The following is an 11,907-nucleotide window of genomic DNA, read 5'->3' as shown; positions in this document are numbered from 1 at the left end:
AGGAAGACCCCTAACGAGATGGATTGGCCAGGTGGCATCATTGATGGACTCAAGTGTGGCAGCAGTAGTGAGGTTGGCCCAGGATCGGACATTGCTTCGTTCTGCTGTGCATGGGGTCGCTATGAGTCGGTTCCGACTCGATGGCACCTGACAACAACAACCTTCCTTTTTGGAGTCCATGTGTGGTGCTCTGAGCTAATGCACTGAACTGCAAAGGCGTTTTGAACTACAAGGTCAGCAGTTCAAGCTCACCAGTTGTTCCTTGGAAGCCCCATAAATGGTTGCTATGGTTCTGAACCGACTCCGTGGCACTTAACAACAACCTTCATTTTTAAGACACTCTCTTCCTTCTGGTTTTTATCCTTAACCTTTAAAAACTTTATTCTTCTTGTGCATAAATTGAAGGAACTATGTGTATAACACACCCTTCTTGGGAGCATTAATGAATTTTATCATTAAAAAGTATACATTGAATATATGTAAACCCTTTAGAATTCCTATCCATGACCAGAAATAGTACACATTTTTTTATTCATAAATTTAAAAAAATCAAAACTCTGAATAAATGCAGTTTATTGAAAAAGAGAAAAAGAATATTTTCTCATTCTCACTATTCACTGGAATTTTTCCCGTCCTTGTAAAACACCAAGTACTTTGAAAGCTTTAAGAAATATTTATTATTATTCTTATAAATTGAAGAAACTGCATGTACATTTTTCATTCACATGTACTGGTATTTTTCTTTTCTTTCTTTTAATTAACTTTTATTGTGAATTGAATGAAGGTTTACAGACCAGATAACCAGTTTTACATTCAACAATCTGCATACGTTTAATCCCCACCCCCACCTCTACGCCCCTTAGCTTTTGGCATTGTAACTCTCGCTAAGACTTCTAGTACTATACTTAAAAGGAGTGGTGATAAAGGGCATCCTTCTCTGGTTCCTGTTCCCAAAGGGAATGTTAACTCCATTGGGAGTAATATAGGCTGTTAGTTTTGTATGTTGTTGTTATTGTTGTTGTTGGTAAGTGCCTTTGAGTCAATTTCGATTCATAACAACCCTATATAGAATTTCCAAGGATAGGCTGGTGAGTTTGAACCACCTTGCAGCTCAAACTAATCTTGCAGTCCAGTGTTTATCCTATATGCCACACCAGGACTTTATGTTGTTGTTTTGTTATGTGTTGTGGAGTCGGTTCTGACTCATAGCAACCCGTACAGGTTGACGAGAGCAGAAAGCTCATCTTTCTCTCATGGAACAGCTAATAGGTTCAAACTGCTGACCTTGCGGTTCGCAGCCCAATTCATAACCATTATGCTACCAGAGCTCCTTACACCAGGACTATATACCCTTAATTTTGTTAAAGAATTTTCTTGTATTCCTATTTGTTCCTTTTTTTTAATAAGGAATAGATCTTGCATTTTGTCAAATGCCTTTTCTGCATCAATTGATATGATTATGTGACTTTTTTCCTTTATCTCATTTATGTGATGGATTATACTGATTGTTTTCCTAATATTGAGCAATACTTGTATGCCTGGTATGAATCCCATTTGGTCATGTTGTTTTTTATTTTTGGTTTTGGGTTCTATTGGCTAGGATTTTGTTGAAAATTTTTATATCTATGTTCGTGAGGGATATTGGTCTAAAGGTTTATTTTTTAGTGATGACATTGCCTGGTTTGAGTTTTAAGGTTATGCCCACTTCATGAAATGAATTTGGGAGTTTTCCATCATTTTCTATGCTCTGGAATAATTTGAATAGAATTGGTGTCAGCTCTTCTGTAAATGTTTGGTAGACTAAACCAGTAAAGCCTTCTGAGCTTGGCCTTTTTTCGGTTGGGAGGTTTGAAAAGACCTGATCAATTTCTTCTTTTGCTATAAATCTGTTCAACTTTTCTATTTCCATCTGTGTTACTTAGGTAGGTTCTATGTCTCTGGAAATTTGCCTATTTCTTCCAGATTTTAAAATTTGTTGAGTACAAGTCTTAATAGTATTCTGTTATTACCCTGGTTATTTCCCTTGGTTCTGTTGTAACATCACCCATATCATTTCATATTCATGTTAGTTATATCTTCTTTTCTTTTGTCAGATTTGTCAGTGGTTTGCCCATTTTATTAATGGGCAAGTTGATTCTTACTATTGTTTTTCTGTTTTCTATTTATTTATTTCTGTTCTAGTCTTTATTATTTTTTGTCTGTGGCAGTAGACTTACTTTGTTGGGATTTTTTTTATAATTGTTAGAGATGTTGGGTGAAAGTATTAATTCTAGTTCTTTCTTCTTTTTAGATATGTACGTTTATTACTGTAAATTGTACTGTGGGCACTTCTTTTGCTGTGTCCTAGAGGTTATGGTATGTTATATTCTTGTTCTTGTTTGATTGAAGGAATTTTTAAAATTCATATTTTATTTCTTCTGCTACCCAGTAGCTTTTAATACCCATGGAGTTATTCAAGTTCCATGTACTTGATTTTTTTCATTGATTTTCCTATTACTGATTTCTAATTTTATAGGATTGTGATCTGAGAAACTGCTCCGTAGTGTTTCATTGTCTTCAAATATATTGAGGCTTGCTTTGTGGTCTAACATATCCTCTATTCTGGACAATATTCCATGTGCAGTGGAAAAGAATGTATATTGTACTGTTGTTGTATAAGTCTATTAGATCAAGTTGGTTGATTGTGTTGTTTAGTTCGTCTGTGTCTTTTGAGTTTCAGTCTGTTTATTCTATCTGTTGGATAAGCACTAGACTGCTAACTTCAAAGTTGATGGTTCAAATCCACTAATTGCTCCTCGGTAATTCTATACAGAGTTGCTAGAAGTCAGAACCAATTCAATGGCATACAACAATGACAATAACAACTATTATTATAGAGTTGTCTATTTTTTCTTCCCTTCTATTAGATCTTGATTCAAGTTTTTGAGGCTTTTTCATTGAGAGCATGCAAATTGATTATGTTTATGTCCTCTGATTCAGTTGGCCCTTTGATCATGATATAATGTCTTTCTTTGCCTCTTATGCTAATTTTCCCTGTCTATTATATCAGAAATTAGTGTTGTCACTTCTGCTAGTTTTTTTTTATTTCTATTAACTTGATATAATTTTTCCATCCTTTGAATTTTAGTCTATTTTTGTCTTTGTATGTAGGGTGTGTCTCTTGTAGACATAAAGGATCTTTTTTAGTTTGTTTTGAAAATCAGTTCTTCCACTCTCTGTCTCTTGACTGGTGCATTTAATCCATTTACATTGATAAGTGTGAAGCCATTGCTGTTATTTTGCTATGTGATTTTTGATGGTGCTTCTGGTTTCTATGTTCCACATAATTTTCTGTGCTGAGTTCATGTTGCTTGTGTGTTTTCTTGTCATTTTCTCCATTACTGTTGTTTAAGTGTTTACTATAGATTTATGGTTTTCTTCTGTCTTTTTTTGTGATGTGAATAAATAAAAAGAGAAAAGAGGAACAGGAAAATAAAACTGTACAAGAAAAATGTGAGAGAAAATAAAAAGAAAACACTGAACACATTAGGGAGAGGGATGATGAAAAAGAGACTAGAGATAGTAAAGAAAAATCGAGAGAAAAAGAAAGAAAGAAAACGTGGGAAAGAGAAATGGAAGCAAAGAAAAAATGTAAACAGAAATTAAAAAGATAAAAATAAAGGAATAGAAAGAGGGAAGAAGTAGAAGAAAGAATAAACATAAAAACAATGGGGAGGGTACGTGTTGGACCCAGAGAGGAGAGAATTCTGGGAAACTCGTGCCAGCCAAGAAGCTCACGAGGTGGGTGGGGGAGGGAAGAGACATTAGTGTTCCCAGCCCTAGATGAAGGTCTCCTAAGCCTCCGTGTTGTCTCAGTTTAGGGCACCCAGTCCAGAAGGAGTTCATGAAGGTCCTTAAGGCAGCTGCCTGTCAGGACCAGAGGGCAGCTAGGGGCAAGGTTACTGGGTATAAGCATTCCAGTCTAGGGCTGGTCTGCCAGCCCTGTGGGTTCTGCAGGTTTGCAGTGTATCTGTTCTGAATCCAGGCACCAAACCAACAGAGCCGCCACCTGCCACTCACTGGAGAGGCTGGCCACACCTTTGGTCACAGGGGAATGTGGAGAAGTAGAAAGAATCACACCTTTCCCATTGCCAGTCACCAGAGTCAGCTGCAATACCAGGACACTGTCTGCTAAAGCTGCTCGCGAATGGTCAAGCTGACTGCACTGTGTCTGGCTCTGGCTGCCGGGCTGATCTCCAGTCTGTCGCCTTCCTGTGCTACCCCTGCTCAGCTTCTCCCCCAAAAAGTTTTCAATCCACTTGTCTAAATCCACTCTCCTCTGAAGCTCCAGTTCCAGGATAATCATCTGTTTCCATGTCACTTGGTCTCCAGTAACTTTGTTGTCGAGGGTCTGTGTAGCATGCCTGCCTAGCCCAGCATTTTACTGGAAGTCTCTTGCTTAGACTTTGGTGACTTGGCTTTAATTAATTGCTGTCAAGGCAGTTCTAACTCATGGTAACTCTGTGTTAGAGTAGCACTGTGCTGTGCAAGGTGTTTAATGACTGCTATCTTTACAGAAGCAGATTGCCTTTGAGTGACAGAAAGTTTCAGCCTTTTGGTTAGGAGCAAAACATGGTAAACATTTACACCACCCAGAGCCTCCTCCCAGGTGCTTTCTTTCCCGCTGTCACTGAGTTGGTTCTGACTTACAGCAACCCTATGAAGGTTTTCTGAGGCTGTCCATCTTTAAAGGGACAGAAAGGCTCATCTTTCTTCCAAAAAAACAGCTGATGGGTTTTGAACTGCCAACCTTGTGGTTAATAGTCCAGTGCTTACCCTACAGAACCACCAGCACTTTATATCCTTTTCAAGCTCATCCTTCTTAATTTAGGCATTAAAGACTGACCTCATCATGTTTTATACTCTGGGGAGGCAATAAACATATACATAGTCCTGGTGTGGCACTGTGGGTTACTATGCTAGACTGCAAAGGCGTTTGATCCACAAGATTAGTGGTTCAAGCTCACCAATGGTTCCTCAGAAACCCTATACAGAGTTGCTATAGGTCAGAACCAACTAGACAGCTCTTAACAACAACAATATAAACTATATCTGTATATATCTCTATCTATCTATCTCTATCTATCTATCTATCTATCTATCTATCTATCTATCTATCTATATCTATATCTATATCTATATCTATATCTATCTATCTATCTATCTATATCTATATCTATCTATCTATCTATCTATATCTATATCTATATCTATATCTATATCTATATCTATATCTATATCTATATCTATATCTATATATACACACACACACATAAGTATATGGAGTAGTTAGGAGTCAGGCTGCTAACTTCAAGGTCAGCAGTATAAAACTAGCAGCCATTCCATGGGAGAAGGATAAAGCTTTCTGCTCCCATAAAGATTTATAGCTTTGGAAACCCTATGCAGGGTCACTATGGGTCAAAATTAAATTGACAGCACTTAATAATAACATAATATATACATATTTATATAATAACATAATATATATATATGTTAATAACATTATATATATATAATATGTATATATTATGTTATTATTAAATGCTGTTGAGTCTGTTCTGACCCATAGAGACCCTGCATAAAGTCTGAGGTACAATCACTGTTTAAATCACCTACCTTGCAATTCAAACCAACCTTATGATCCAGTGCTTGTCCTATAACACCACACCATGACTTGAATTATAATTCAAGTTTATGTTTTACATCATTTCCTATACTTTGATAGTTTAATCCAAGATAGGCTTATCCAACTGATAACTTGGCATCTCCTGTTGATTGTCTCAAAGGCATCTCAAAATAAACTAGTCCAACACCAAACCTCTTTCCCACACCTATAAAAATATGGTCGTCTTCCAGTGTCTCCTCATTTGGTGAATAATATAATTTATCCTATTCTCAAGTCCAAAACAGAAGTCATCTTAGTCATTTCTCTTTGCATAGTACCCAACCCCACCCATCCCTTGGAACTTTCAGTCTCACCACCCAAATCTCTCTCATATCCATCCTCTTCTTCCCCACTCCACCACCATTACCATGGTCATAACTTTTAACCGGTGTACAAACACCCTCTCTTTACCCCCCCCCCCTTTTATCTTTTCTCACGCTGTAGGTGATGTGATCTTTATGAACAGCAGTTTTGCCTCCATTTAAACATTCTGAAAGCTTTTGACTTCACTTAAAGTGAAGGGTGCATTCTTTAGTGTCCCGCAAGACTTTTCATGCCTGTTTCCCCTGGCTGTGGGGTTCCTGCTCATACTAGGCTCCCCCTCACTGTCTCGGCTGGCCTTCTCACGTGCCACGTTCCTTCCAGCGTCAGGGCTCAAGAGCCTGGTGGGGCTGTGGATTAAGCGTTGGGCTGCTAACCGAAAGGCTTGTGATTCAAACCCATCAGCTTGAGATTATCTGATTTATAGTCTTGGACACGTTTTATAGCTACGCTTCACCTTTTAACCCAAGATTTATCAGTCCTTGGTATTTAAAATACCTTCCCTGAACTTCTTGACAAGGACAAATTCTTGCAGGTTCTCCCAATTTTTGTATCCCTCGTGATGACACCTGTCATGGTTGCTATTTTGCATGTGTTGGTGTGTTTTTTTGTCATTTAATTAGGTCATATATTAGGCCTGTTATTTCATACCATCATGCCTGATTCAGTGCCTTGTTGTTGTTAAGTGACATTGAGTCGGTTCCAACCCATAGTGATCCTGTATAGGGTTTCTGCTTAGTAATCAGGTATTCAGTGAATGTGTGTCAAAAGATAGATGAAATTAGCGAAGAATAGTTAGGATGGGAACATTGGGAGGTCTGTGGAGGGTGGTCCAGATTTAATGCAGGGGTGCTGTGGAAGAAGTTACTGTGAATTCTCTTGTAGGATGATAACTTCTGCAAGGTCCTGGAGGACACTCCTTCATCTTTGCTTGTAGGTGCTCAGACAAATTGAAGATAGAGCCCAAAGAACTGGGTTTATCAAATGGAGACATACCCTCACACCGTTGGTGTTGTTAGTTGCCATCAAGTGTATTCTGATTCATGGGGGACGGTTTGAACCTTTGTGCCCCCGGAGATTCCTCACTTTTCCTTTGTTGTTAGTTCCTGAATGAATTCCTACTCATGATGATCTCAAGTGTCCAAAGGAGACCTGTTCTATAGGGTTTTCAAAGCTGGGAACTTTTTGAAGCAGATCACCAAGCCTGTCTTCTGAGGATTCTCTGGATCGGTTTGAAGCACCTTGTGGTTAGCTGTTGTTGTTAAGAGCCTTTGGTCAATTCTGATTCAGTGATCCTGTATAGGGTTTCTGAGAAATGACTGGTGAGTTTGAACAGCTGACTTTGTGATTCAAACTAACCTTGTGGTCCAAACCAACCTTCTGGTCCAGTGCCTTGTTCTGCAGCATCATGCTAGGAGTAGTCAGTGCTTACCCATGTGCTCCACTGATTGTATTAGCTGAAAGAGAATAGGGGCAAGGGACAGGGAAGGGTGACTTAGTCCAATGTAGAGTCAACTCTTGACTTCTCTTGAACATTAACATTCTTTTCATGCTTTATTTCCCCTTGTAGAATGGCAAAATTATTTCAATGGTTAAGGGTGCAAACGCACCACTTGTTAATGGAAAAATCATCCAACTCATCAACGAGGAAAAGAAAATTGCAGCAGGAGAAATGGTTCGTCCACAGGTAGTACTTTTTAAAAAAGTTTTTATTGTGAATTAAGTGATAGTTTACATTGGAGAGGATTAGCTTTATATTCATCCTATCGTATTTTATTTCATTGCAATGATTACAATCCCCTCCATGCATCAAACAACCAAAGAGTACACCATGTATGCCTGCCCCATGGCCGTCAGCACACAACCCCTCTCCTTCCCTGCTCTTTCTCTCAACGTCATCATCTCTACTGCCATCTCTGGCTTCACTGCTTCTCTGAGTAGGGTGTCCCACACTCTGCTCTTCTCCGTTGATGGTCCCAGGGACCTCCACACCTGGTCTGCAAAATCAACCACTCCTCTCCTTTTGACAGGACTCCAAAATCAACCACTCCTCTCCTTTTGACAACTTTTAACTGTTGTTGTTGTTAAGTACCTTGGAAGGAGCTCTGGTAGCGAAGTGGTTATGAACTGGGCTGCTACTCTTACGGTCAGCAGTTCGAAACTACCAGCTGCTCCATGGGAGAAAGATGATGCTCTCTGTGCCTGTAAAGACTTACAGCCTCAGAAACCCTATACAGGGTCGCTATGAGTCAGAAGCAACTCCATGGCATATAACAACAACAACTTTTAATTGAGGATTGTTTTGATTTTTAAAATGTGTTCCATTTTTCTGGTTTTTTTTCCGATGCATTTATCCTAAATGTATGGTCATCTAGGTGCCTTGGTACAACCTTCCTTAGACACATTTTGGCAACATGAATTAAAAGTCTTAAAATGTGTATATATCCTTTGACTCACTAATAATTTTCCTTAAGAAAATAATGACTCAAATATAGAAAAAAATGTGGGCCACAGTTTTGTCTATACAATTAAATAGTTGAAACCAGCATGAATACCTAATCAAGTGCATAAAATGTATGTAATTTATGTCAAAAATTAGAGAAATCCATACAGTACACTATTAACCAGTTCTGTATGGAAAGGGGACCAGGGTAGAATGATGGGAAAAAAAAAAAAAGTACACTTCTAAAGGAGATTTATGGTAAGGCACTATGCAATACTATTATTGCCTGTGTAAGAAGAAATAAAACACTTTAAAATGAAGAAACGAATCACAGACCACCTGGAGATATGAACATGATAACATAAGAAATCAAGGTGCATAAGAAGTCTTGGCGTGGCACTTTAGGATAAGCACTCAACTGCAAGGTCAGTTTGTACAGCAAGGTTGACAGTTCAAACTCACTGATTGGTCCTCGGAACCACTATACAAACTCACTCTTAGTTGGAACCGACTGGACAGCACTTAATGAAAATAACAATAGCAAAGAAAGTGACCAGAAATATAGTCAGAAAAGCAGGAGAGACTGATGTTAAGAATGAAAACAAGGAAAAAATCAAAGGGAAATATGACACTAAGAAAAGAAAAGTAGAAATTAATCAAGAAATACTACAAATAGAAATAAGGAGAAGTTATTTGAGTCCTGGTGTGGTGCTGTGGGCTAATGCATCAGACTGTAAAGTTGTTTGAACTGCAAGGTCGGTGGTTCAAGCTCACCAGCTGCTCCTAGGAAACCCTATATATGGGTCAGAATCAACTCAATGGCACTTAAGAACTGATGACAGCAACAACATATTGACTATAAGAAAAAGTGTCACTTAAAATCAGAAAAGGATAAAACATTCCATAAAGCAGGGTCACTGTTTGTTGGGTTAACTATAGGAAAAAAAGATGTATTAATTCTTCATAGTATATACATTAAAAAAAATTCCAGATGAATTAAAGAATTGAATATAAGAAACACACCATAAAAGCAGTTGATGAAAATAGTGGTAAATATTCACATATACGTTGAGGAAGGTCTTTTAAGTATATAACAAAATAGAGAAATTATCAAGGAAGATTTGAAAGATTTGATTATTTTAAAACTTTGAAGTACACCCTAAAAATTAAATGGAAAGTAACAAACTGAGAAAAAACAGTTGCTCTATTTGTGTCAATGTTACAATGTCCATAATTTATATATTAAGAAGACCAAGACCTAACCCACTGCAATCTGGTCGATTCCCACACAGAGCAAAGTAATTTATGAACATTATGGAAAAGATGGACATTTCAGTAGGAGAATGAAAAATGACATAAAGGAAAATGTGCATTCTTAATAATAGTTTTAATTACTATAAATTACAATAAAATTAATCATTGTTAATTATAATAAATATAATTAATAATTGTATAAAGTAATATTTCTTCTCGTCCAAGAACTTTTTTATTTTTCACTACTTTTCAAAGTTTTCTTGTTTTTAAATGAATCCTCCTTGCTCTGGCTCCATATTCCTCACTTCTTTGAGAAATTGTCGTGGTGATTATGTGCTGTGGAGTTAGTTCCGACTCATAATGACACTGTTTAGGTTTTCTGAGGCTGTAATCTTTATGGGCTCAGAAAGCCCCATCTTTCTCCCACTGACCAGCTCATAGTTTCGAACCATGAAATTAGCAGCCCAACTCATAACCACTATGCTACCAGAGCTCCTTGAGAAATTATTACTGTTGTTAAGTGCCGTGGAGTTGGTTCCAACTGGTGAGCTTGAACTACCAACTGCCATTCATATCGACCCACATTAACCCACAGTGCCACACTAGGACTCCTTAGAAATTATAGTAACTGGAATTACTGAGGACTTTCTAAGATCTTCAAACGGATCTTCTCATTTAGTTGTCATGTCCGTCTTTGAGATATTTAAAATGATAAAACTAAGACTTTAAGAAACAAATTCCAGAAACAAGCAACTGATCATTAAATCAGAATTTGTAGTCAGGCAGGATGAATCAAAAAACACTCTCATGATCACCCTATTCTATTGAGCATTCTTTGTGTGTAATATTTTTGTGGTTTTAGTGTTGCTCTCATGCTAGCTATTCTAGCAGGACGATATCCTATTGTAATTGATAACTGTGTACATGAGAAAGCTATTGATATTTTATTCGTTTAATTATTCTATTTTGTTGAATACTCCCCACAATTTAACTTTATTGTCTAATTAAATAGTCTATCACAGCCCTGTCCAATGGTAATAAAATACAAGTCACAATAAGCATATTTTGTGTAATTTAAAATTCCCTAGTAGTGGTACTATAGGATAAGCACTGGACTGCTAAACACAAAATTGGCAGATAAAACCCTCTAGCCTTTCCTCAAAAACCTTACACAAAGTTGCTGGAGTGGAACTGACTCAATGACATTTAACAACAACAGTTGTTGTTGTTAGGTGCCATTGAGTCAGTACTAACTCATAGTGACCCTATGCACAGCAGAACAAAACACTGCCCGATCCTGGGCCACCCCTCATAATTGTTAACATGCTTGAACCCATTGATGTTGCCACTTTGCAAATCCATCTCACTAGGGGGCTTTCTCTTTTTCTCTGACCCTCCACCTTACCAAACATGCTATCCTTCTCCAGTGACTGGCCTCCTGACAATATGTCTGAAGTATGAGAGATGAAGTTTGGCCATCCTGGCCTCCAAGGAGCACTCTGGCTGCATTTCTTCCAATGCAGACCTGTGGTTCTTTTGGCAGCTCATGGCACTTTCAATATTCTCCTCCAACACCATAACTCAAAACCATCAATTCTTCTACAGTCTTCCTTATTCATTGTCCAGCTTTCGCATGCATATGAGGTTATTGAAAATACCATGGCTTGGGTCAGGTGCACCTTAGTTCTCAAGCTGACATCTTTGCTCTTCAACACTTTAAAAAGATCTTGTGAAGAAAGAACAACAACAGTAGTCACATTAAAAACAGGATAAAGAAGCAAGTGAAATTTCAATTGAAAAGTATTTATGGTTTGATGGTGGCTAGGGTAGAGGTGCAGTGAGGTTCGCCATCAACAATACCACAGAACACCAGGCAAAGAAGTTTCAGGGCAGAGCTCCAAATCTCAGAACCACATAGATAGGAATATTTAAAAGATTTGAAGGCTTATAGCTAGTGGAACTTGTAGCAAAAAGAAGAAATCACGTACTTTTGTATCTGCTGGGCTGGGCGGCCCAGAGCCAACAACTTGAGCAAGACCAAACAACAAGACCAAGTGGAGTTGCAGACACACTACGGAAAAATGCTGCTGGAACTTCAGAGCAAAGGTGCACAATACATTTTGTTGGTTTTGCTTTGTTCTAATTTTCTTTTTTTTTTTTTTTTTTTTTTTGATGTATACAGAAA

The 11,907-nt window shown here is 37.9% G+C and overlaps 1 protein-coding gene across 1 annotated transcript in view; it reads left to right on the top strand.

The window, feature by feature from the left end:
* Positions 1-11,907, top strand: part of NME8 (NME/NM23 family member 8) — a 94,694-nt gene that overhangs the window by 16,794 nt on the left and 65,993 nt on the right. The window contains exon 5 of the mRNA XM_006832265.1: positions 7,596-7,712. Within this exon, the coding sequence (XP_006832328.1) occupies positions 7,596-7,712 (117 nt within the window). The remainder of the gene's footprint in view (positions 1-7,595; positions 7,713-11,907) is intronic.

This window comes from Chrysochloris asiatica, unplaced genomic scaffold (assembly GCF_000296735.1).
Source record: "Chrysochloris asiatica unplaced genomic scaffold, ChrAsi1.0 scaffold00006, whole genome shotgun sequence".
NCBI classification, from domain to species: Eukaryota; Metazoa; Chordata; class Mammalia; order Afrosoricida; family Chrysochloridae; genus Chrysochloris; species Chrysochloris asiatica.
This window is presented reverse-complemented; position numbering and strand designations above follow the sequence as displayed.